We start from the raw sequence: 25,840 nt of genomic DNA on the forward strand, positions 1-25,840 counted from the left end.
TGGACTTTCTTCAGAAAATAACATCTTAGTTATACATATTTTTCAGGCCCAGTGCCAAAAGGCGTTATAAGAATCAGAAGTTTGGCTTTGGTGGGAAGAAGAAAGGTTCCAAGAGAAACACCAAGGAGAGCTTCAATGATGTAGCTGGATTCCGGGCCAGTGTGGCGCACAACAAGAGTTCAGGGAGACCTACGAAGAAGGGGGCCTCCAAAATGAGACACACAAATGTAAGTGGGCAGCAAAAGTGCAAATATGTTTGTATATGAGTGTGCATGTAATTTGCACTAGGGATGTGTGTGCACAAGCATGGATTATGAATGAGTAAGAGTACGTTTTATGAGCCAGAGATGGAGGGGGGAGTAATATCAGCTGATGAAGATGGTTGTCTAGTTGACGAGCTATTGGAAGACCTCAAGTAACATAGCTAGCAGTGAACAAACCGTGCTGTGGAAATCCCCCCTCCCAAAGTTACAGTAAGAAGCAGAATCCTCCCCTGCATCACAGTAGTGTATTATAATCCTTTATATACTAACCTTCATTTAAAAAAAAAAAAGCAGAGCAGTTTATGAGTCTAAAAACTATTTGAAAAGAAGGAAGTACCTAGCTAGATCTCAAGGAGGTGGGAAGAGTTGAGAATTCTACCTGGCCTGAAGGGGTTGAGGTAGACTTGGTGAGGATTCCAGTTCAAAGGCAGATAAAAAATTTGGGGGTATGGTTGGATTCGATTTTATCAATGTTTTGGCTGTAGTTAAGTTGTCCTTTTTTCAAATGCGACTTTTAAGTAGATTGAAATCTGTTATTGCATTTTGATTTTCAGCTTGTGGTGCAGTATATAATATTATCCCAGAACAAGCAGACAGCATATTCTCGCTTATGGGTGACGTCACCAATGCAGCCCCGGTATGGACCACTTTAAAAGTGCATCACCGAGCCTTTAGAAAGTTCACGATAGCCGGAACCACGCATGCGCGAGTCCCTTCCCACCAGACGTAGGGCGCATGGTCCCTCAGTTTCTGTGGAGCTAAGACAAATTTTTTCAACGGCCGTTGAAACTTTTTTCTCTGCTGCCTTCCCGCTCTCACAGACCTTTGACTTTTCTGTCATTTTCATTTCTATTTTATTTACCGTATTTTTCGCTCCATAAGTCGCACTTTTTTTCCTCCAAAAAGTGGGTGGAAATAAGGGCGCATCTTATTAAGCGAATATTACAATCCCCCCAAGGGATAACCTTCGACTTAACGGCTTCCCCGAAACACTATCTGATGCACGTCTTATATCCACATTAGAGACTTAGTTGCAGGCAGAGCTGTCGTTACCCGCTGGCCAGGTCCATTTGGAGTGCGCTCACAGATTGGGCAGGCGGATGGAAGACAAGCTGCAGCGGCTCTGCAATACAAAATACTCAAGGAACTGTTCTGCTTTGAGAGAGGAGGAGGAAAACAAGCCGCGCTTCTGGGAGCAAGACGATGATGGTGAGGTGCTGAATTTAACCGGCGGCGCTGAAGATCATTCCTACCCGCCCTTCACTGTCCATTTCCATTCTCAGCCCAGAGCAGCCACCGCCCAGCTCCCGAGATCAAAAGGAGCTGAGAAACTCCCCGAGAGAAGCCCGCAGCCAGCACCTGAGGTGCCGAACATGAAGCTCCCGGAGAAGAGTCCTGAGAGGAGCCCTGAACCTCCGAGCATAAATATCCCCGACTGGAGCCCAGAGCCGCACATCAAACCCCTGGTGCCCGGTAGCACCTCAGAGGAGCCTGCCGAGCTAGCCCCGCCTGCCTGGATCCGCAGTTGTTGATCTGCTGTACAGGTATAGTGTTTGGGGTCAGCCTCTTGCTCTTTTCCTTACTGTGTTCAGCATTGTGAGCATGTCTGCATACATTGCCCTGGCTCTGCTCTCTGTCACCATTATATAAAGGCTTTCGGCAGGCCGTCCAGAAGTCAGATGAAAGCCATCCATTTAGGGCTTACTTAGACTGCCTGCCTGCCTTGGGTTGGGGGCCCTGCCTGCATGCCTGCCAGTAGGCCTGCCTGCCACTAGGCTTGCCTGCCCTGTGCCCTGTCCCAGCCTACCACTGCAGACCATCAGAGGGGGGCAGGGGACAGAACCTGGCAGGGAGGGGGGACAGGTTACAGAGCCTGGCAAGGAGTGTAGGGTTGGATGCAGAGCCTGGCAGGGAGAATTTGGTTCAGAATGGGTTTTTTCTTTTTTTTCCTACCTAAATCTAGGGTGCGTCTTATGGTCAGGTGCGTCCTATGGAGCGAAAAATACAGTAAGTTGATTTTAGTAAAAAAAATCATAACAATTTTTGTTTTTTCTCTTTCGCGGGTTCGGCCCAGTGGGGCCTGTTCAACCAACTTGGCCTCGGATTTTGATTTAGCTGAGGCCGTCTTTCCTTCGATGTCCCGCCTGCAGACGGGTTTCAAAAAGTGTGGACATTGTGCTTGCCCCATCTCCGTGACTGACTCGCATCGCTGGTGTCTCCAGTTCTTGGGGCCTGAGCAACATCCCAAAACCTGTTCCCGCTGTTCTTCACTGCAGAAGAGGACTCTAAAGAACTGCCTTATTCAGCAGTACCTCCTCTTCGGTGTCGCCATGGAAGGAGACAACACCGTTGCTGACATTGGCGCCGCCGGCTAAATTGACACCATACCTTTCGACACCAGTGGAACCATCTTTGGTGTCGCATACTTAAGTGGGTAAGCCAGCTAAGAAGCCTTCCCCCACCCCCTCTGGGCCTCAGCTCAAAGCAGCAGTGAGCCAAGTCCTGCCGACCTTGAAGAGGCCCAAGAAGTGCTCCACTCCGATCTCGGTGAGTGCCTCAACATCAGCCTCCTCATTACCGGAGCATAGAGCCGCACCGAAGGTACCAGCAAAAAATCCAGTGGTACCGGTACTTACTCTCAAGCAGCAGATTCACAATTTGCTTAGAGAGGAATTGTGTGAGCAGTTGCAAATGCTGGTGCCGACCCAAATTCTGCCCGTGTCGACATAGACTCCTCCGGTGTCAGTCCAGTCTGAGCCCTCGACACTGGTTGCCGCCACTTCTTGTGAAGAAATCGACACTGATGACTTGCCGACACCGATTGTCCTCAACACAGACATCACCTGAGTCGATGTCAGTGCGGTCTGGAAAGGCACTGAGAAAATTAAAATATCTCGAGCCTTCGACACCGAGTACTCGGCACCGATCCCGAACTGTTCAGGATTCAAGGCCTATGGTGAGACTCTGAACAAGATCCTGCCTGTCTGAAGATGAGGGCTTTTCAGAGGATTTATCCCTTTGCCATTCTTTTCAAGAGGCTCCTTTAGTGTCTGAGAAATCTTTCTCCAAATTTCTGAGGGAGATGTCTGAGACTTTGTCCATCCTTCTGGACGCTGATTCTAATAGATCTAAACAGTTTCTGGATACCTTGGATTATGATCAACCACCCAAGGAACTCCTTAAGCTTCCACTTCATGATATCTTGCGAGAAACTTTTTACAAAAATTTGGAGATCGCCACTCACTATTCCTGTGGCTCCTCATAAGTTGGACTCTTTATATAGGGTGGTACCTATTCCTGGGTTTGACAAACCCCAACTTCCACACGAGTCTCTCCTGATAGAATCTACCTTGAAGAAGTCCTTGGGGGCTAGTGTGTACGCCTCTGTACCTGCTGGCAGAGGGCAAGACCATGGATCGGTTTTATAAACTACTATACTAAAATGCTGTTAGCCAACCGGTCTGGCAACTACAATTTTCACTTCTCCTTCTACATGAAGCATTTAGTCAAATAAGTTGCTACTTTCCAGAAATATCTTCCAGAGCGTAAGCTTCCTGCCTTCCAGCACTTCATTTCTGACCTGTTCCGGCTACGAAAGTATATGGTTCGTTCCACCTACGATACTTTTGAACTCACTTCACGTGCTGCAGCAATGTCAGGGGCTATGAGACGTTTGGCCTGGCTTCAGGTTTCTGAGCTCGATCTCAATCATCAAGACAGGTTAGCAAATGTACCTTGTCTAGGAGATGAGCTTTTTGGTCCTTCCATGGACACGGCTACCCAGAAGTTGTCTGCTCATGAGACCAGATGGGACACTCTGGTCAAGCCTAAAAAGAAGCCTCCACCTTCTCGTCCCTTCAGACCAGCTTCTTCCTATCAGAGAAGGTTTGCTGCAAAACCTGCGACTCCTGCTCAGTCTGAAGCTAGGAGACAGAGACAACAACAACCACGCCAGCAGCAAAAACCACAGGCTGCACCACAAAAACCAACACAGCCTTTTTGATGTGTTTCTTCAGAGCATAGCTAACGTCAACATTCTACATACTTTGCCTCAGCCCATCGGAGGCCGTCTCTAACTTTTCATCACTCGCTGGGAGCTCATAACATCAGACCTTTGGGTCTTAACTATCATTCGTTGGAGTTACACTCTTAATTTTCACACCCTGCCACCAGACCATCCTCCAAGAGAGTCTACTTTGGACCTGCACAGTCCTCCCTTCTTCTCCAGAAGGATCAATCCCTTCTCCTGAACGCCAATGAGGAAGTTCCCCTCAGTCAGCAGAAGCAGGGATTCTACTCCCGTTACTTCTTAGTTCCAAAGAAGATGGGAGGACTGAGACCCATTCTGGATCTCAGAGCTTTCAACAAATTTCTAGTCAAGGAGAAATTCAGGATGCTTTCCCTCACTATGTTTTATCCTCCTCAATCAGAATGACTGGAGGGCAGAATATTGGAACTGGAGGCACTTCAAGCAGGGGAGGAGGGAGACAGAGATGTAGAGAACGTCCAGACAGAGGAAGCAGAAAACAAGACAGAAGACACTATCAAGGAAGAAGTCCGAGAGCTGGAGAAGTTCATAGAGGAGGCCGTAGAAAATCACCAGCAACAGTGGAACTGCCGAAAGACACCTACAGAGAATGTGGACCACCCGACAGACAACTACCAGGAAGAAATGGGTGATACAGTAGCGAGAACGAAGGAAAAGGACCTGCGGCAGGAGAGATGGACATACACCAGGGACACAGACCTGAGGCTGGAGAATCAGGAGAAGATAGGACAGCAGTCATCGTGGGCGACTCCATAATCAGACAAGTTGACAGCCACATAGCGGGAGGAAGACTTGATCGGCTGGTGACCTGCCTACCGGGAGCCAAGATAGAAGACGTAGTGAACCACATCGACGGGATCCTCAACAGTGTGGAAGAAGATACGGCGGTGGTAATCCATGTGGGGACGAACAACGTGAACAATAGGAACTACAACAGGGAAGTACTGAAGGACCAGTTCCGGATGTTAGGAAGGAAGCTGAAGACCAGAACGCAGAGGATAGCATTCTCGGAGATTCTGCCGGTACCCAGGGCAGATGAGAAGAGGCAGATGGAGCTGCAAGCAGTCAACGCGTGTATGCGGCGCTGGTGTGAGGAAGAAGGATTCCACTTTGTGCGCAACTGGACAACGTTCTGGGGGAAGAGCAAACTCTCCACCTCAGGAGAGACGGAACGAGGCTACTTGCAAGCAACATCAAGAGAGAAGTGGACAAGTTTTTAAACTAGGAAGAAGGGGAAAGCCGACAGTCGACAGAGAGAGAGAGAGTCGATGGTTCGGGAACGGTATACCCAGAGGATACCGTGCAAGAAGAAAGAGGGAAAGACTCACCGGATTACAGGCAAGAGAGATGAAAAAGGACACAAGAGAGAAGTAAATGCAAGAAAGGAAAAAGCTGCAAACTCAAGTGTATGTACACAAACGCAAGGAGCCTTACAAATAAGATGGGTGAATTAGAAGCCATAGCACAAAAAGATAACGTTGACATCATAGGCATCACGGAAACATGGTGGACTGAGGAAAAAGTCTGGGACACTGTGCTACCGGGATACAAACTATACCGCAGAGACAGAGTGGCTCAAAAAGGGGGGGGGGGGCGTTGCCATATACGTCAAAGAGGAAATTGAATCTGCTGGAAAGAACACGCCACAACTGACGAATAAGTTAGAGTGTGCCCGACTTTATGACGCAGGACCTAAGACAGCTTGAACAGTGGTCATCAACTTGGCAGCTAGGCTTCAATGCTAAAAAATGTAAAGTAATGCACCTAGGCAAAAAAAATCCACACAGAACTTACACACTAAATGGTGAAACCTTGTCCAGGACCACAGTGGAACGTGATTTAGGAGTGATCATAAGCGACGACATGAAGGCTGCCAATCAAGTAGAGAAGGCTTCGTCTAAGGCAAGACAAATGATGGGCTGTATCCGTAGGGGTTTTGTCAGCAGAAGACCTGAAGTCATAATGCCACTGTACAGATCCATGGTGAGACCTCATCTCGAGTATTGTGTTCAATTCTGGAGACCACACTACCGAAAGGATGTGTTGAGAATTGAGTCGGTTCAGCGAATGGCTACCAGGATGGTCTTGGGGCTAAGGGATCTCACGTATGAAGAAAGGTTAAAAAAACTGCGGATGTACTCACTGGAGGAGCGAAGAGAGAGAGGGGACATGATTGAGACCTTTAAGTATATTACTGGGCGTATAGAGGTGAAAGATGATATCTTCAGTCTTACAGGTCCTTCGGTAACCAGAGGACACTCGCTGAAAATCAGGGGAGGGAAATTTCGGGGTGATGCTAGGAAGTACTTCTTCACCGAAAGGGTGGTCGATCATTGGAACGAGCTGCCTCAGCGGGTGGTTGAGGCCAGCAGCGTGTTAGATTTCAAGAGAAAATGGGATATTCAGGTGGGATCTCTAGGAGAGTAAGAATCAGGGAGTGGGTCATTGGTATGGGCAGACTCGATGGGCTATGGCCCTTTTCTGCCGTCAATTTCTATGTTTCTATGTTTCTATGTTTCTATGAGTCTCTATGGGTCAAAATTCCAGGAACAAATGGCCTGGAAACGAAGATCGACATCTACTACCGACCCCCAGGGCAGTCCAAAGAAATTGATGAAGAAATGACAGACGAGATTAAACGCAACTGCAAGGGAGGCAACATAGTTATCATGGGTGACTTCAACTATCCGGGAATAGACTGGAACCTAGGCACCTCTGGCTGCATTAGAGAGACCAAGTTCTTGGATGCTGTAGGCGATTGCTTCCTGGAACAACTTGTCAAGGAAAATACTAGAGGAAATGCAATTCTGGACTTAATTCTAAATGGCCTGCAAGGACCAGCACAAGATGTAAAAGTAGAAGGGACGCTGGGAAGCAGCGATCACAATATGATCCGCTTTGATAATAATAATAACTTTATTCTTGTATACCGCATTACCATGGAAGTTCTATGCAGTTAACAGATGAAGAGACTGTACATTTACAGCGAAGTTACCTTTTCGGCGATGCTACATTTACATTATTGACGATACATTTACGGTGAAGTTATTTTTACAGCTAGATTACATTTGCAGAGTAATTACATTTGCTGAGAGTTACATACAGCAGTGTTACATATAGCAGTGTTACATATGGCGGTGAGTCGAGGTAAGTCGAGGTCAGAGGAGGAGGCAGGGAAGAGGGGAGGGAGAAGTTAGAGGAATTTGTCAAAAAGGTAGGTTTTGATTGACTTCCTGAACATTTGATAGGGGGAGGGGAATTGGAGATGAGGGTTGTGAGGCATTTGTTCCATTTGCCCGCTTGGAATGCTAGGGATCTGGACGCAGGGGAGAAACATCGGTCCAAAATGACAGCCACGGCACTGAATTTCCGAAAAGGGAATTACGAAGGGATGAGACTCATGGTAGGGAAGAAGATTAAGAAGAGGATAAGCACTGTAAAAACGCTAGAGCAAGCTTGGTCCCTTTTTAAGGACACAGTCACCGAGGCGCAAAATATATATACCGCGTATCAACAAGGGATCCAAGAGGAAAAAGAACAAAGAACCGGCGTGACTCACTGTAAAGGTGAAGGAAGCGATCAGAGACAAGAAAACTTCATTTAAGGAACGGAAAAGGTCAAAAACGGATGAAAACCGGAACAAGCACAAACAACATCAACGCAGGTGCCATAAGGCGGTAAAAGGGACCAAAAGAGGCTATGAGGAAAAAATAGCCAAGGAGGCGAAAAACTTCAAGCTGTTCTTTCGATATATTAAGGGGAAACGACCCGCAAAGGAAGTGGTGGGACCATTGGATGACCATAGAATAAAGGAAGCACTAAAGGAGGACAAAGCAATCGCTGACAAACTGAACACATTTTTTGCCGAAGAAGATGTACATAGCATACCCATCAGACTATATGCTGGAAACGAAGACGGAAAGCTGACAGGATTGACGGTCAGTCTAGAGGAGGTATGTAGGCAGATTGATAGGCTTAAGAGCAATAAATCCCCGGGACCGGATGGCATCCATCCGAGGGTCATCAAGGAACTGAAAGGGACCGTAGCTGAACTGCTTCAACTAATAGCCAATCTGTCGATCAAATCGGGAAAGATTCCGGAAGACTGGAAAGTGGCGAATGTTACACCGATCTTCAAGAAAGGTTCGAGGGGAGATCCGGGAAACTACAGACCGGTGAGTCTGACCTCGGTACCGGGAAAGATGGTAGAGTCACTGATAAAGGACAGCATCATTGATCACCTTGACGGACACGGGCTGATGAGGACCAGTCAGCACGGTTTGAGCAAAGGCAGATCATGTTTGAGGAACTTGCTGCACTTCTTTGAGGGAGTAAACAGACAGATAGACAAGGGTGATCTAGTCGACATTGTATATCTGGATTTTCAGAAGGTGTTCGACAAGGTTCCGCATGAACGACTACTTCGGAAAATTGCAAGCCATGGAATTGAGGGTGAAATACTTACTTGGATTAAAAACTGGCTGGAGCATAGGAAACAGAGAGTGGGGGTAAATGGACAATACTCGGACTGGAAGAGTGTCACCAGTGGGGTGCCGCAGGGCTTGGTGCTTGGACCCATGCTCTTTAACATCTTTATAAATGATCTGGACATAGGTACGACGAGCGAGGTGATTAAATTTGCAGATGATACAAAGTTATTCAGAGTAGTAAAGACGCAGAGGGATTGCGAAGATCTGCAACGTGACATAATCAAGCTTGAGGAATGGGCATCGACATGGCAGATGAGGTTCAACGTGGATAAGTGTAAAGTGATGCATGTCGGTAACAAAAATCTCATGCACGAATACAGGATGTCTGGGGCGGTACTTGGAGAGTCCTCCCAGGAAAGGGACTTGGGAGTTCTGATCGACAAGTCAATGAAGCCGTCCACACAATGTGCGGCGGCAGCAAAAATGGCAAACAGAATGCTAGGAATGATAAAGAATGGGATCACGAACAGATCAGAGAAGGTTATCATGCCGCTGTACCGGGCCATGGTACGCCCTCACCTGGAATACTGCGTCCAGCACTGGTCGCCATACATGAAGAAGGAAACGATACTACTCGAAAGGGTCAAGAGAAGAGCGACTAAGATGATTAAGAGGCTGGAGGAGCTGCCGTATAGCAAAAGATTAGAGAAACTGGGCTTCTTATCTCTCAAACAGAGGATTTTGAGAGGGGACATGATCGAAACATTCAAGGTACTGAAGGGGATAGACTTAGTAGATAAGGACAGGTTGTTCACCCTCTCCAAGGTAGGGCACTCTCTAAAGTTGAAAGGGGATAGATTCCGTACAAACGTAAGGAAGTTCTTCTTCACCCAGAGAGTGGTAGAAAGCTGGAACGCTCTTCCAGAGGCTGTTATAGGGGAAAACACCCTCCAAGGATTCAAGACAAAGTTAGACAAGTTTCTGCTGAACAAGAACGTGCGCTGGTAGGGCTAGTCTCAGTTAGGGTGCTGGTCTTAGACCAGAGGTCCGCCGCGTGAGCGGACTGCTGGGCATGATGGACCACTGGTCTGACTCAGCAGTGGAAATTCTTATGTTCTTAAGTGCCTCCATTTTCCCTTCAGCCTGGCATCTTCTCCCAGTCTTCACGAAGTGCCCGATTGTAGTGGCTGCATCTTTCCGATCACACGGCCTTCACTTCTTCCCTTACCTGGACAACTGGTTGATCAAGGCTGTATCTTCTCAGGAAGTGGTCCAAGCAAGATCTCAGACCATTTCTTTTCTACAGATTCTAGGATTCAAAATCAACTTCCCCAAGTCACATCTTCTTCCATCTCAACATCTGCAGTTCATTCTGGCAATCCTACACACCACTCCCATGAAAGCATTTCTTCCTACAGATCGCCTTCAGGCTCTCATCTGCTTTTGTCAGCAACTGCTTCCTCTTCACTCCATCTCTGCAAGGCACATGATGGTTCTTCTAGGTCACATGGCTTCCACTGTCCATGTGACACCACTGGCAAGACTACATCTTCGCACTCCTCAGTGGACCCTTGCCTCTCAAGCGATGGATCGTCTCTCACAACATATCTGTAACATCATCTCTTCTGCAGTCACTTCAATGGTGGATAACCTTCCAATCTATCCAGAGGTCTTCTTTTTCATTTACCCCCTCATCACAAGGTCATCACGACGGACGCACCCCCTTATGCCTTGGGGGCTCATATGGCAGTGGAATTGGTGTTTGACTCTGGACTCAAATCTACATCTATCAGAGTCCATCTCAGTGCTATTACAGTTTATCACATGCCAGTCGAGGGAAAGCCTCCTACTGCTCATCCTTTGGTCTCCAGATTTATGAAAGTGCTTTTCAATGTTAAACCACCTCTCAATCCTCCACCTGTCATCTAGGACCTTGATGAAACCACCATTTGAACCAATGGCCACAGCTCATCTCAAGTTTCTCACCTGGAAAGTTGTCTTCCTAACATAGTAGATGATGGCAGATAAAGACCCGAATGGTCCATCCAGTCTGCCTAACCTGATTCAATTTAAATTTAAAAAAAAAAAATTTCTTCTTAGCTATTTCTGGGCAAGAATCCAAAGCTCTACCCGGTACTGTGCTTGGGTTCCTATTGCCAAAATCTCCGTTAAAACCTACTCCAGCCCTTCTACACCCTCCCAGCCATTGAAGCCCTTCCCAGCCCATCCTCCACCAAACGGCCATATACAGACACAGACCGTGCAAGTTTGCCCAGTACTGGCCTTAGTTCAATTTTTAATATTATTTATTGCTCTCACCTCTGCCAGGAGGGGTCAGTGAGTTGCAAGCCTTGGTAGCTGATCCACCCTTCACAGTTTTTCATCATGACAGGGAGCTTCTGCGTACACATCCAAAGATTATTTCGAAAGTTGTCACTGAGTTTCATCTTAATCAGTCAATTCTCATGCAGGAGAAAACGCATTGCATACTTTGGACTGTAAATGGTTTACATTGACCGGACAAAGCCACATCGAACATCTCCCCAACTTTTCATCTCTTTTGATCCAAACAATAATAATTTTATTTTTATATACAGCAATACCACAAACAGTTCAGAGCGGTTTACAAAGGAAGAGACTGTATGCAGACAGCAATATTACAAAAAACTTTCAAAATTACATTAACATGGTAAGATTAATCAATTGTTTCCTGTTTCCAGGAGAACGATTTCCAACTGGCTGGCTGCCTGCATCTCATTCAGTTATGCTCAGACTGGACTGGCATTGGAGAGTCGTGTCACAGCCCACAAAATTAGAGCTATGGCAGCTTCTGTTGCTTTTCTCAGATCTACTCCCATTGAGGAAATCTGTAAAGCTGCCACTGGTCCTCAGTTCATACCTTCACTTCTCACTACTGTCTGGAGTCCTTCTCCAGATGGGATGGGCACTTCGGCCAATCTGTTATTACAAAATTTATTTTCCTAAAGGCCAACACTCGCACCATCTCATTTCTGTTAGCTTGGAGGTCACCCATACATGAGAATATGCTGCCTGCTTGTCCTGGGATAAAGCACAGTTATTTACCGTAACAGGTGTTATCAAGGGACAGCGGGCAGATATTCTCACAACCCACCCACCTCCCCGGGTTGGCTTCTTAGCTGGCTTATCTTAACTGAGGGACCATGCACCCTACGTCAGGCGGGAAGGCACTAACGTATGCGCAGTTCGGGCTATCGCAAACTTTTTAAAGACTTAAAGTGGCGATGCCGGAGCTCCGTCAGTTACGTCACCCATATGTGAGAATATCTGCCTGGTGTCCCTGGATAACAACCTGTTATGGTAAGTAACTGTGCTTTACAGAAGTGGGATTACTGTAATGTGTTATACCTGAGAATGGTATCCTCCCAGTGCAGGCCATTGCAGGTGATCCTGAATAGAAAATGACACAGTGACCCTTTTCTGTTGATGACCACAGTAAAACCGCAGGAACAGGTAAAATTTCTGTTCACCACATGGGAACAAATCTTTTCACTGCTCCATGGAGCAGTAAAAAGCTTTGTTCTCATGGGGAACCCCACATACCACAGCTCCCAAATATCCAACCATTGCAGATTCGGCGGCTCCAGGCCCTCTCCTTGTAGGTCCAGTGGCTCCAGCCCACACTTGTGGGTCCGGCGGCTCTAGCCGGCTTCACTCCCTCCCTGCCACTGGTACATTCCTTGCAGAGCGAGCCAATCTCTACAGAGATGGTGTTTGCAGCCTTCGCTCTGCTGAGCTTCTCCTTATGATGCTACTTCCTTTTTTGGCAAAGCAAAGAAGTTACATCATCTGGAGGAGCCCAGCAGAGGGAAGGCCACGAGCATCGTCGAGCCAGCCTGTTTGATGGCTCGCTCTGAAAAGTTTGTGCCAGTGGCAGGGAGGGATGGAAGCCATCTGGAGCTGCCAAACCCACAAGCTAGTGCTGCTCAATTCGGTTCCTGGTCTCACTTTAAAAATGAATTGTGGTTTGTGGAGGATCACTGGTTCACTTTCCCTCTGCTATAGTCTTGCCCCTCTGACCTAACGTCTTGTTTTGGTCTAGGGCAAACTGCGGCAGAGGGAAAGTGCACCAGCGATCCTTCAAAGGACGTAATTAGTTTCTAAAGTGAGACTGGGAGATGCCGGAGAGAAGGGGAAGCATGCTGGCCTTTGGGGGCCCCCTGGTGTAGCTATGAGAAGTACATGAAGGAAGGTACGGACAGAGGGAGGGGTCCAAAGAGAGAAGCATATGCCAGACTGAGGAGGGAAGGTGGAGGGGAATAAATAATGGGTCTGAAAACAGAGGAGAGGGAGAGAGATGGGAACAATGGGATGGAGGGAGGAAAAAGAAAGGGAGAGGGAGGGGGATAGAGATACTGGATAGAAGGATAGTTGGGAAGAGAAAGGGAGAAATAATAGACCCCAATGTGGTGGGGAAGGAGGGAGAGGTGCTGGATGAAAGGGTAGTTGAGAAAAGGAGAGATGGTGGATCTGGGAATGGTGGGATCCGTCACTACAGTCATTCTTTCATTCTTCGAGCCATCAGCAAGCATGAGTGAAGTAAATATGCTGCCTTCCAAGCCTGGAAGCTTTCCCTCTGCTACTGCTTCCTGGCCCCGCTTAGGCACAAAGCAATAGCAGAGGGAAAGCTTTACTTATGCTGCCAGTGGCCCGAAGAGCACAAGAGTACTGCCTTATTGGATCCCATGGAGGAGAGGAATGTAGGGTGGGGGAGTGGTCATTAGAGAAATGCTGGACTGCGGGGATCGAGAAGATGCCAGACCTCTGGGGAAGGAAAGGGAAGGGGAGGACAGAGATGGAAGATGTATGGTGAACATGGAAAAAGAAGAAAACTTCAAATGGGCAGGAGACCTTGGCAAGCGAGTTATCAGAAGACAAACAGAATCCAGAGCCTGGGACCAACATGATTTGAATAATGACCAGACAACAAAAGGTAAAAAAAATAATAATTTTATTTTCTATTTTGTGATTAGAATATATGAGAACTGAAATGTTTATCCTACCGGTGCTGGTGTTAGTCATAGGTAGGGCCCAGGGCAGAAATTTGGGAGGGGACCCTAACGCCCTCTACTAGCCTATGCCATCTTCAGCTTCTAGCAGGCTTAGGGCTTTCTCTAGCCAGGGGGCCGTTGCCCTAATTGCACTTCTTGGCCTAACACCATCCCTTTATAATGTCACTGGGGTACTAATAGTTAAATATTAGTGGAAGTCAGAAAAATATTAGAGTTCAAATAAAAGAACTGTCTTCTCATTCAAATTGGTAACCAAACTTCAGGATTGCAACCGTCACGTTTGAAAGTCACTCAGAGGTATAGAGTTCTTCAAGAAGAGAGTTGCGCCCTCTAGTGATGAACCAAAGTATATTTTTCAGTCGTTGCAACTTTATTAGTTCTGGTTACGCTCCAAGTTTGATTACAAAAGTAAATAAATAAATAAATAAATAAATGTCTTTACAGTCTTTCAAACACTTGTATGAAAATACTTTGTTTTTTCTTATCTTTACAAATCTTTTCAAATGAACATCGCTCTGTGAGAAAATTGAGAGCAGTTTGATAATTCAGTTTATAACAGGTAATCAAACTTGGAGCGTAACCAGAACTAATAAAGTTGCAACGACTGAAAAATATACTTTGGTTCATCACTAGAGGGCGCAACTCTCTTCTTGAAGAACTCTATACCTCTGAGTGACTTTCAAACGTGACGGTTGCAATCCTGAAGTTTGGCTAACACCATCCCTGGCATGTGATCTTTATATTCTGCACAGTATAGGAGGAAATTAATCTTTTTATTTTTTTGGTGTTGTACTATATGGAAGGTGTGCCAGGTAGTGTGAAGATTCAGAATGCATAAGAATTGCCCATTTCCTCTTGTTAATTTTGAGCCATATCTCAATCCAGCTGTATACACACTGTCTGCCAACTTGGTTTTTCAGTGGCAGAAAGTAGAGAATTATAAATAATTAGGAGTATAAAATATGTATTGCCGGTATGTGATTAAAACTAATCAAAATTAATTACCAGCTTCTTTAGTTTAATTACAATTTATATAAACTCTAACCATGATATTACCGTGTTTCCCTGATGATAAGGCAGGGCCATCAAATAAGACAGCCCCCCCTTTTTAGAAAAAAATGTAAAATAAGGCACCCCCCCGCAAATAAGCCACCCACCGATACCTGCGCTTACCTGAATTGGGTGGTACGCTGGGTGACTCCGTCTACCTATTTGCCTCCATGGCTGCGTACCGCGCCTCGTCATGAAGTGAAGAGGAGGAAGTGACAGGACTGCAGCGCGCGCTCGTGACTCCGCGCCAGGAAACACAGGCAGCTTCCCTCATCCCTCCCTACAAAATTTTTTTTACATAGTTCCCCCCGACGTCCGATTCACCCCCCGCAGGACCGCTCGCACACACCCGCACCCCCACCCCGAAGGACCGCCGACTCCCCGACACGATCGGGGCAAGAGGGAGCTCAAGCCCTCTTGCCCCCCCGACTCCCCGACATGATCGGGGCAAAAAGGAGCCCAAGCCCTCTTGCCCCGTCGATTCCCCAACTCCCCGACAATATCGGGCCAGGAGGGAGCCCAAGTCCTCCTGGCTCTGGTGACCCCCCCCCCCCCCCCCCGCTAGTTGTTCGGGCCAGGAGGGAGCCCAAACCCTCCTGGCCAAGGCGACCCCCTAACCCCACCCTGCACTACATTACGGGCAGGAGGGATCCCAGGCCTTCCTGCCCTCGACGCAAACCCCCCTCCCCCCAACGACCGCCCCCCCAGCCAACCCGCGACCCCCCTGGCCGACCCCCATGACACCCCCAACCCCCTTCCCCGTACCTTTCTGTAGTTGGCCGGACAGACGGGAGCCAAACCCGCCTGTCCGGCAGGCAGCCAACGATGGAATGAGGCCGGATTGGCCCATCCGTCCCAAAGCTCCGCCTACTGGTGGGGCCTAAGGCGCCTGGGCCAATCATAATAAGAACATAAGAACATAAGAAATGCCTCTGCTGGGTCAGACCCGAGGTCCATCGTGCCCAGCAGTCCGCTCACGCGGCGGCCCAACAGGTCCAGGACCTGTGCAGTAATCTTCTATCTATACCCCTCTATCCCCATTTCCAGTAGAAATTTGAACCCCAGTACCGTACTCTGCCTTATAACGTCCTCTGGAAGCGCATTCCAGGTGTCCACCACACGTTGGGTAAAGAAGAACTTCCTAGCATTTGTTTTGAATCTGTCCCCTTTCAACTTTTCCGAATGCCCTCTTGTTCTCTTATTTTTCGAAAGTTCGAAGAATCTGTCCCTCTCTACTCTCTCTATGCCCTTCATGATCTTATAAGTCTCTATCATATCCCCTCTAAGTCTCCTCTTCTCCAGGGAAAAGAGACCCAGCTTCTCCAATCTCTCAGAATATGACAGGTTTTCCATACCTATTATCAGACGTGTTGCTCTCCTTTGAACCCTCTCGACTAATGCCATATCCTTCTTAAGATACGGCGACCAATATTGGACGCAGTACTCCAAATGCGGGCGCACCATCGCCCGATACAACGGCAGGATAACTTCTTTCGTTCTGGCTGTAATACCCTTTTTGATTATACCAAGCATTCTATTCGCTCTCTTAGCAGCCGCTGCACACTGTACCGACGGCTTCATTGTCATGTCCACCATTACCCCCAAGTCCCTTTCCTGGGTACTCTTATTCAATAACATCCCTCCCATTGTATAGTTGTACCTCGAGTTTCTGCTCCCCACATGTAATACTTTACATTTTTCAATGTTGAACTTCATCTGCCATTTCGCCGCCCATTCTTCTAATTTGTTCAAGTCCCTTTGCAACTTTTCGCAGTCCTCTGTAGTCCGAGCTCCATTAAATAGTTTGGTGTCGTCCGCAAATTTTATTATCTCGCACTTCGTTCCTGTTTCTAGATCATTTATGAAGATATTAAATAGCAGCGGCCCGAGCACCGAGCCCTGCGGGACACCACTCGTGACCCTCCTCCAGTCGGAGTAGTGACCCTTCACTCCTACCCTTTGTTTTCTACCCTCCAACCAGTTTCTGATCCATCTATGTACGTCTCCTTCCACCCCATGGTTCTTCAGTTTCCGGAGTAGACGTTCATGGGGCACCTTGTCAAAGGCTTTTTGGAAATCTAGATATATGATGTCTATGGGGTCTCCTTTGTCCATCCGTTTGTTGATCCCTTCGAAGAAGTGCAATAAATTCGTTAGGCACGATCTTCCCTTGCAGAAACCATGCTGGCTGGTTATCAGAAGTTCATTTTTTTCAAAATGTTGATCGATGTTTTCTTTAATCAGTGCTTCTGCCATTTTCCCTGGAACCGAAGTCAGGCTCACCGGCCTGTAGTTTCCCGGGTCACCTCTTGATCCCTTTTTAAAGATGGGCGTAACGTTGGCTATCTTCCAATCTTCCGGGATCTCGCCTGTTTTCAGGGATAAGTTGCAAATTTGCTGCAGTAGTTCCGCTATCTCCTCCTTTAATTCCTTCAGAACCCTTGGATGTATGCCATCCGGACCTGGGGATTTGTCAGTTTTTAGTTTTTCTATCTGCCTACGAACGTCCTCAAGGCTCACTTCTATGGATGTTAATTTTTCTGCCTGACTTCCGTTGAAGAATTGCTCAGGTTCCGGTATGTTGGACGTGTTTTCGTTTGTAAATACAGACGAGAAGAACATGTTAAGTCTTTCTGCCACTACCTTCTCCTCCTTCACCACTCCCTTCCTGTCTCCGTCGTCCAGCGGTCCCACTTCCTCTCTAGCCGGCTGCTTCCCTTTAACATATCTGAAGAATGGTTTGAAATTTCTTGCTTCCCTGGCTAGCCTCTCTTCATACTCTCTTTTGGCTTTCCGAACCTCACGGTGACATTCTTTTTGATGCTTCTTGTGCTCTTTCCAGCTCCCCTCAGTTTTGTCCTTTTTCCATTTCTTGAATGATTTTTTCTTATTGCCTATCGCTTCCTTCACTGTTTTGGTTATCCACGCCGGGTCTTTTGTTCGATTCTTTTTACACCCCTTCCTGAATCTGGGGATATACAGATTTTGCGCCTCGCTCACCATGTCCCTGAAGAAGGACCAGGCATGATTTACCGTTAGCCATGTTTTGGAAGTGTTCCTAAGTTTCTTCCTTACCAATTCCCTCATTGCTTCGTAGTTTCCTTTCCTGAAGTTAAACGTTGTCGCAATGGATCTCTTGCCTTTTGACACTCCTACCTCAACCTTGAACTTGATCATATTATGATCGCTGTTTCCCAATGGTCCCACTACTTCTACTTCCTTTGCAGGTCCCCTTAACCCATTTAGGATTAGATCCAGAGTGGCATTTCCTCTCGTCGGTTCTCTAACAAGCTGTTCCATGAAACAATCCTGTGTAGCTTCCAGGAATTTTGTTTCCCTAGCGCATTTCGAGCTTCCAAGCCTCCAGTCTATCCCAGGGTAGTTGAAGTCTCCCATAATAACCGTGTTGCCGCTTTTGCATTCACGCTTCATCTCGGCTTCCATTTCCTCATCGATATCTCTGGTTTGCCCCGGTGGGCGATAAAACAGGCCCATCTTTATTTCAGGCCCTTTCCTTCCCGGTATTTTAACCCATAGAGATTCCGGCTTGCTGGCCGTCTCTGCTGTGTCCATTTGTGTGGATTGTATGCCTTCTTTTATGTATAGGGCTATTCCACCTCCTTTTTGTCCTGTTCTGTCCTGGCGATAGAGCTTGTATCCCGGTAGTGCTGTATCCCATTTGCTTTCCTCATTCCACCATGTTTCAGAGATTCCAATGATGTCGATGTCTTCTGCGTTGGCCAAGGCTTCTAGTTCCCCCATTTTGTTTCTTAGGCTCCTTGCATTAGCATATATGCACTTTAGATCCTGGTATTTTGCTGTCCTCCTTTCCTTTCCCTGTGCTTCGGTCCATATTTTCTTCTCTTTTGCTGCAGACATTGTAACCACTTCTTCTGGGTTAGTCGACTCCTGTAGTTTGTCCCTTGTTCCTTCCCAGCCATTTTTCCCCTCGGTATCTTCACAGGATACCGTCTTCCGAATCGTCGACCCTTTGTCAACTGTCGGCTTTCCCCTTCTTCTTAGTTTAAAGCCTGTTCTATTCCTCTCTTGACGTTGTTTGCTAGGAGTCTAGTTCCTGCTGCGCTCAGGTGCAGTCCATCTTTCCTGTATAGCTTGCTCTTGCCCCAGAACGCCGTCCAGTTCCTCACGAAGTGGAATCCTTCTTCCTCACACCATCTCCTCATCCACGTATTTATTGATTGTAGTTCCTCCTGCCTTTTCACATCTGCCCTCGGTACTGGTAGGATCTCAGAGAACACTATCTTCTGGGTTCTCATCTTCAGCTTCCTTCCCAGAATCTTGAATTGTTCTAACAGCGTGCTTCTTTTGTAGTCTCTCCTGCTGACATCGTTCGTCCCGATGTGGATCACTACAGCGGTCTCTTCTGTCTCCGCCCCTTCCAGGATCATTTCAATTTTGTCCCCGATGTCCTTGGTTCTTGCTCCCGGAAGGCAGGTCACCAGTCGGTCCTCTCTCCCTCCTGCTATGTGGCTGTCCACATGCCTAAGGATCGAGTCTCCCACTAGGATCGCTGACTTTCCTCTCTTCAATTTTCGCTTCGGTCTCAGGTCAATGTCCTCAATGTACTTCACTCTTTCTTCATTTGGGCCTCGACTAGCCAAAATCTCCCCCTCTTGCGATAGCCCTCTGTGGGTGTCATCCTTGGGGTAATCTTCTTCTTGCTCTCCCTTGCATGTTGGTATCCGTGTAGCTTCTTCTTTCATCTGAAGTTCGTTCTCTTCCACCTTCGTCCTGTATGCCTCTTCAATGAATCTCTCGAGTTCCCTGACTTCCTCCTCAATGTGTCTCTCCGTGGTGTGAAATCCTTCTAGCTCCTGAATCTTGTCCTCTAGTCGCTTGACCTCCTTCTTCAAGCTTTTCAGTTCCTGACACCGACCGCATACATACGACTGTCTCCCCGAGGGGAGATAGTCGTACATATGACAGTCTGTGCAGAACACTGGAAAGCTCATCTTCTGGCTTCCTTCTGCTTCCATTGTTGTTCCTTCTTTAAGATATCAGTTGAGATTACTTGTGACTTGTGCCCGCTTTGTGTCCTTTCTCTCTCTCTACCTGCTGCTGGGGTCCTCTCTCTCTCTACCAGCCGCTGGTGTCCTCTCTCTCACTCTCTCCCTCTGCCTGCTTGTTATACTTGTGTGAACGGCTTGGCCCTTTGTGTCTGTCTCTTTCTTACCTTCTGTGCTTTCCTTCTGTACTTGTCGCTTCTTTACCTTCTGTCTTACTCCGTTGCCTTGTCCCTTCTCAAAGGCCCTTCGCAAAGGCGCTCTCGCTAAGGCGAGCGCCTTTGCCGCTTGCCTTCGCCGCGCGCCGAACGGCTGCGCGCCGTTGGCTCCGCCCCCTTTCAAGGGGGAGTCCGACGCTGCCTCTGACGCGGTGGGGGTGGGCGGAGCGTACTCTCGCCGCTTCCCCTAGTCCTGTGCTTCTTCCTGCCTCCTTCCCCTGCGCAGAACTCTGTGTCTCCGACTCTCCCTCTCTGTCCGGCTACCAGAGCACGCTGCCTTCTTCTCCTTTGCTCTGGCAACCCGATTCAGCGCTCGCTGCGTTGGCTCCGCCCCCTTTCAAGGGGGAGTCCGACGCTGCCTCTGACGCGGTGGGGGTGGGCGGAGCGTACTCTCGCCGCTTCCCCTAGTCCTGTGCTTCTTCCTGCCTCCTTCCCCTGCGCAGAACTCTGTGTCTCCGACTCTCCCTCTCTGTCCGGCTACCAGAGCACGCTGCCTTCTTCTCCTTTGCTCTGGCAACCCGATTCAGCGCTCGCTGCGTTGGCTCCGCCCCCTTTCAAGGGGGAGTCCGACGCTGCCTCTGACGCGGTGGGGGTGGGCGGAGCGTACTCTCGCCGCTTCCCCTAGTCCTGTGCTTCTTCCTGCCTCCTTCCCCTGCGCAGAACTCTGTGTCTCCGACTCTCCCTCTCTGTCCGGCTACCAGAGCACGCTGCCTTCTTCTCCTTTGCTCTGGCAACCATCTCCTTTGCTCTGGCCCGACCATGTGCCTCAGGCCCTGCCCCCAGGAGGGACCTAAGGCTCCCGGGCCTATTCTGATTGGCCCAGGCGCCTTAGGCCCCACCAGTAGGCGGAGCTTTGGGACGGATGGGCCAATCCGGCCTCATTCCGTCGTTGGCTGCCTGCCGGACAGGCGGGTTTGGCTCCCGTCTGTCTGGCCAACTACAGAAAGGTACGGGGAAGGGGGGTGGGGGTGTCGTGGGGGTCGGCCAGGGGGGTCGGGTCGGCTGGGGGGGCGGTCGGAGGTTCTTGGGGGGGGCGGTCGTTGGGGGGAGGGGGGTTTGCGTCGAGGGCAGGAGGGCCTGGGATCCCTCCTGCCCGTAATGTAGTGCGGGGTGGGGTTAGGGGGTCGCCGTGGCCAGGAGGATTTAGGCTCCCTCCTGGCCCGAACAACTAGGGGGGGGTCGCCAGGGCCAGGAGGACTTGGGCTCCCTCCTGGCCCGATATTGTCGGGGAGTTGGGGAGTCGGCGGGGCAAGAGGGCTTGGGCTCCCTTTTGCCCCGATCATGTCGGGGAGTCGGCGGGGCAAGAGGGGAAGCAGCAGGACACCGGTAGGAGCTTCTACATGATGGGGGGGGTCGGGAGGCTGTGGGGGTGCGTGTGAGCGGTCCTTCGGGGTGGGGGTGCGAGCGGTCCTGCGGGGGGGGATGAATCGGATGTCGGGGGGGGGGCTTCAGGCTTTCAGGGTGGGGACAGGACTTCAAGGGGGAGAGGAGAGTCGGGGCGGGCGAAAGAAGAGTCGGGGTGGCCAGAGGAGAGTCGGGGCGGGCGACTGGAGAGTCGGAGACATTGTCTGGTTATGCTGGTTTGTAATGACAACTACCGTTATTACCATTATACTGTACCATATACAGGTAATAAAATTCTGTTTTTTTTTTCAACAATAACTGTACTGTAGTCTTCTTCATGGGTAAATAAGGCATCCCCCCAAAAATAAGCCCTAGAGCATATTTTGGCCTTCCAAAAAAAATAAGACAGTGTCTTACCATCGGGGAAACAGGGTAAGTACAATTTTTTTTTTTTTTTTAATTGAATTTTTTCTTCATAAGTGCTCGGTATCCTATCTTCTGCATAGGAGCCACAGTGAAATCATTTGGGAGCATCATCACACTTATGGGTCCCTTATTTTTGTTTTTCTGATCTCAAGGTTTTAACATCCACATGTGCTTTTATTTTTTCTATTCCAATCTTTATTAATGAAAGTAGCACTTTTCTTTATCCAACATGGATGAGTTAGTCTTGTGGCTCCACAGGATTCCTTCTCCAATGTGAGTTTGTGCAAAAATGTGCAAATGTGCTGACATAAATTTTATCCTTTCACAACTCCTCAACTGTCCTGAGTTTCACCACTAGGGCTTCGTCAAGAAGAGTATGTGCTTCTTGATAAACTTGATGTAAGTTGTAAAATGAATAAAAAATTATTTTTAAAAAAAGTATGTGCTGTAAATAAATAATTTGAATAAACAAATCTCAAATGTGCTAATTATAATTGTCTTAGACTGAACACTTATTCTTCAGAACTTTTTTCTTTTTATTAATTCATGCAATTCTGTATAATATGATCATAAATAGCCTCGGCACTCACTCGGGCTAACCGGAGAAAGTCCGGTAAGAACAAAAAGATTAATATGATTTGTTTACCTCTACCACATATTAAACATTGTAAACAGAACCTATACCGCCCGGATGCCCATAAAGAGGGAGGGTATTAATACTGCACTGTTTGTTAATTTTATTATTCTACAATGCACTAAACGCGCTCTCACTAAACCTGAAAATTAAAATCTAAACAGAAAAACTTAATTCTGGATCTATGTTAACTCATTTAGTTATCATGAAATACCTTAAAGAGTTCACTCTTTCTTTCTCATGTAAGTGAAAAACTGCCAACTCTTTTCTTCATCAAACTGTTGAAAAAATGGCGGGTCATTAGGAAATGACGTATATTATATGCCGCCCTATGCAAATTTTTTGGGCATCTGGGCGGTATAAGTTCTATTTACAATCTATTTTAATATGTGGTAGAGGTAAACAAATCATATTAATCTTTTTGTTCTTACCGGACTTTCTCCGGTTAGCCCGAGTGAGTGCCGAGGCTATTTATGATCATATTATACAGAATTGCATGAATTAATAATAAGAAAAAGGTTTTATACATAATAAAATACAAATTAAGCAGCTTGATACTAAGTTACATACTAGTTCTGAAGAATAAGTGTTCGGTCTAAGACAATTATGATTAGCACATTTTAGATTTAAGTTGTTTATTCAAATTATTTATTTACAGCACATACTCCTCCTGAAGAAGCCCTAGTGGCGAAACTCAGGACTGAGTTGGGGAGTAGTACTGGATAAAGATAAGTGCTACTTTCATTAATAGAGATTGGAATAGAAAAATAAGAGCACATGCTGGATGTTAAAACCTTGAGATCAGAAAAACAAAAATAAGGGACCCATAAGTGTGATGATGGTCCCCAAAATGATCTCGCTGTGGCTCCTATGCAGAAGATAGGATACTGAGCACTTATGAAGAAAAAATTCAATTAAAAAAAAATAAAAAACATTTTGCTATTTAATATCATGGTTAGAGTTTACATAAATTGTAATCAAATATATATAAGGAAGAAAATTATGATTTTTTTGAATAAATAAACTAAAGAAGCTGGTAATTAATTTTGATTAGAAAGTAGAGAATGACACAGGGACAAATTTGTCCCCATTCCTGCAGGAACTCAATTTCCATGTCTTGTCCCTGCGAGTTTTGTCACTGTCCCTTCCTCATTCCTGTAAGCTCAGCCTTAACTACATGAACCTGGGACACTTATGATTTTAAAGTGTTTGAGGCTTGTGCAGATGAGGTCAGAGCTTGCAGAAATGGGGCAGGGACAGGAAAATGAGTTCCCACGGGGATGGGGAAAAATTTTCTCTAGAAGAAATTCAATTTTCCTAGTGTTCCAGGGTGTCTTAGAGAAAGATCAGAAGAGACAAAAGGCATTTGTTATCTTTTACATGGGTACTACATGGTTTTAACCAAAGATTTCTGAATGTTCTCTTTTGTTTTTATCTGTTTTTAACAGAAAAGACTAGGTAAAAGAACAAGGCAGAAAATGAAGAGCCGAGCCCGCTAAAGATACTTTCGCTACTGCCGAATGCCATAAGTCCACTGGTTGTGACTCTTCTCCTGTGTCTATTTGTTGTAAAAGGCTGCACCATCACTGGTTGTGACGTGGGATTTGTGTCACAAGTATTCATATTTGCTTTGTATAACGTTTTGGAGATAGTGCCTTCATTTTGGTTCATTTTTAGACATTTATTGGAGAGAAATGGCTAAAGTCCGGAAGAGAGAAGCTGGCAGAACAGATTTTTTAATGACTCTTAAGATGGACAGGCTGCAAAAATCTAACAGTGTCCCATGTTTTTACATATTGATTTCAATAAAAGATAATCTTTCAGAATTTTGGAGTAGGGTATTAAGTCTTTACTATCATTCTGTTATTAAGTCTCTATCCTCAAACTGTATTCTCTATTGTCATGTACCATCCTGGAAATGTCCAGTTCTCTTCTTATGTAATCCGCTTTGAACCGCAAGGTACAAGCGGAATAAAAATCACTAATGTAATGTAATGTAAGGTATTGGATGCTCATTTTGTGTTTTGGTACTTTTTCAGTAGATGGAGATTTGGAGGATGGGATTGAGCATAAGGCAAAGGTTAAAGGGTCATAAGAATGAATGATCATGTGTATGTTATGTGATCTGTATGTTAAAATGAGCTGAGGCTGTGTGGCCAAATTACAGTTAAAAGGGTAGCCATGAGTAACAATGAGGTGGAAGTGATTTGGGCAGATGACAAGAGAAGCTGTATGAAGATTTGTATGAGAGGAGAACTTGGGTGTGGCAGGTTGAGCAGAAAGTTGTGATGAGGTTAAGTCGAGGAGTGAGAGGTTTCTGGAGTTTTTTGGGTTTTTTTTACATTTGCAGCTAGTGAATGTGTAACTTTTGACCAGAATTTAAAGTTGTCTGTTTAGAAAAAGGCAGTCTGGGGACAGGACTATAGCTTTATGTCAATATTGGTGCTATCGGTTTTATGTGTTTGACGTAGGCCCATATAAATACCTATCCTGAATTACAGATGAGTTCTCCTTTTAAGTTTAGGACTGCATATTTAATTTAATAATTTAACAAACATAAACTAACATTTGTATACCGCAATATCTTACAGTTCTATGCAGTTAACGAAGACTGAACATTTACAGCAAAATACAAAATTCTTGTGCAATTCCACTTTATTCCGGGATCAGTAGGTTATTTACATTACATTACATTGATGTCTTCTATCCCGCCAATACCTTTCAGTTCTAGGCGGTTTACAACAAGAAATTAGCCTGGGCATTCCCAGGGAGATTACAAGATTGATAGCTATAGTATGCATCAGGATCTGGGAATGGTCGATACGGTTTGGTTAGATCATTTGACAAATTTCTTGAATAGTATGGTTTTCAGTTCTTTCCTGAATGTTTTGTAGTTGGGCGTCGTGGTTTGCAGATTTGAGAGATGGAGGTCTATTTTTGCTGCTCTGGTGGCTAGTAGACTGTCATATTTTTTTTTGCTTTGTACACCTTTGATTGGGGGTTGGGTAAAATGTGCTTGAGTTCTCCTTGGTCTGAATGTGTTTTTCCAGATTAGGCGGTTGTTCAGATAGCTTGGTCCATTTTCATTTAGGGCTTTGAATAGGGTGCAGTAGAATTTGTGTTGTATGCGTGCTTGTACTGGGAGCCAGTGTGAGCCTTGGAAAGCTGAGATAATGTGGTCATATTTTTTCAGCGAGTATATTAGTCTTAGGGCTGTATTTTGGACTGTTTGTAATTGTTTTAGCATGTTGATGGGGCATGACAGGTAAAGTATGTTATAGTAGTCCAGGAGTCCTAGGATTAGCGCTTGTACTATGAGTTTGAATTGTTCGTTGTTGAAGTATTTTCGGAT

General features: G+C 46.6%; 1 protein-coding gene across 2 annotated transcripts in view; it reads left to right on the forward strand.

Moving 5' to 3' along the window:
* Nucleotides 1-24,314, forward strand: part of EBNA1BP2 (EBNA1 binding protein 2) — a 201,046-nt gene extending 176,732 nt beyond the window's left edge. For both annotated transcript variants that reach the window (XM_033916176.1, XM_033916177.1), the window contains exons 9-10: nucleotides 47-227; nucleotides 23,937-24,314. In XM_033916176.1, coding sequence (XP_033772067.1) covers nucleotides 47-227; nucleotides 23,937-23,987 — 232 coding nt within the window. In that variant the 3' untranslated portion in view covers nucleotides 23,988-24,314. The remainder of the gene's footprint in view (nucleotides 1-46; nucleotides 228-23,936) is intronic.
* Nucleotides 24,315-25,840: the final 1,526 nt, after the last annotated feature.

This window comes from Geotrypetes seraphini, chromosome 12 (assembly GCF_902459505.1).
Source record: "Geotrypetes seraphini chromosome 12, aGeoSer1.1, whole genome shotgun sequence".
Lineage (NCBI taxonomy): Eukaryota > Metazoa > Chordata > Amphibia > Gymnophiona > Dermophiidae > Geotrypetes > Geotrypetes seraphini.